At 41.8% G+C, this 1,061-nt stretch overlaps 1 protein-coding gene across 1 annotated transcript in view; it reads right to left on the minus strand.

The window, feature by feature from the left end:
* LOC119590824 (probable acyl-CoA dehydrogenase 6) overlaps positions 1–965 on the minus strand; it is a gene marked incomplete in the record, with an annotated part of 7,160 nt that extends 6,195 nt beyond the window's left edge. Inside the window, 2 exon segments of the mRNA XM_037939576.1 lie at positions 12–132; positions 745–965. Coding sequence (XP_037795504.1) covers positions 12–132; positions 745–915 — 292 coding nt within the window.
* Between the last annotated feature and the right edge of the window lie 96 nt (positions 966–1,061).

Raw genomic sequence — 1,061 nt, forward strand, 5'->3', positions numbered from 1 at the left:
TCAATTGTTACCTGTAGGTTTGTTGATGCCAAGAAAGCCTGCCTGACCAAGGAGCTTAAAAATTCTATGGCCTGGCCACTGTCCCGCTGTCTCCCACTCATCGACAAATGGGTTGATTTCAGTTTCAATCAGCTAGTGAAAAAATAACAGTTTGGAAGGAAAGAAGCAACCAGGAAATACTGAACTCAAAAAGGCATGTCTGGCAAATATAAAGAAAGACATGTCAATCACTCAAGTATACCGTCATGTTCAGGCAGCATGTTATTACAACACATGGAACTGAATATGTATTAGGGTTTAAAGGGGCAGAACCACTGTTCTTTCTCTTTGCATACTAGGACCCTCTCAAACCATTAGGGTGAAAAATATGGCCAATAATGTTAGTTCATAATAAAGCCACTAAAGAGGGGGGGGGAGAATCTGTGATAATTATAGTACCATGTAACAGCAGCTGATAAAAAGCAGGCACGTCAGTACAACTTCATGCTCCTCCAACAAACATTTGCAAGACTTATTAATTATGTCCAGAAGGGATGATCATTCCGCTTCTATTTGGTAGTGCAAATTCTTCTATCAATAGACAACAAACCTCCCCTATGCCTATATATGTGAGAATAAACAGCCACGGAGGTTTTATCCTGAGTGTGTATATATAAGGCAGAGATTGAGTGCAGAGTGCAAAGCAGAGCCACGACAACGATAAACTTAATTCTTGGCAACATAAACGTGTGGCCTTTGGCTCACTTTTATCAAAGACCTTTGCAGTTCCTGGTGTTCTTGGTCATAATATCCATCTTGTATCTTGGTTCTCGCGGTGTTATTAGTTACTGTAGATAATGATCGACATAGCCCTTGTCTGCGTGTAGCAATATTTATACGCGAGAAAAGCAGAGGAGTCTTGCTGTGCAGCGCCATCCTTCCTCCTTCTCAGCTGATCGTAGTCACTGCAACAGCTGATCGTGTCAACAAAGTCAGGTGGTACGCAAGAGGCGCGAACGTTTGAAATGTTAATCTCACACATTCCACAGCTGCACGTCCTTAGAGAACATATTTTGATTCGA

This window comes from Penaeus monodon, chromosome 27 (genome assembly GCF_015228065.2).
Source record: "Penaeus monodon isolate SGIC_2016 chromosome 27, NSTDA_Pmon_1, whole genome shotgun sequence".
Lineage (NCBI taxonomy): Eukaryota > Metazoa > Arthropoda > Malacostraca > Decapoda > Penaeidae > Penaeus > Penaeus monodon.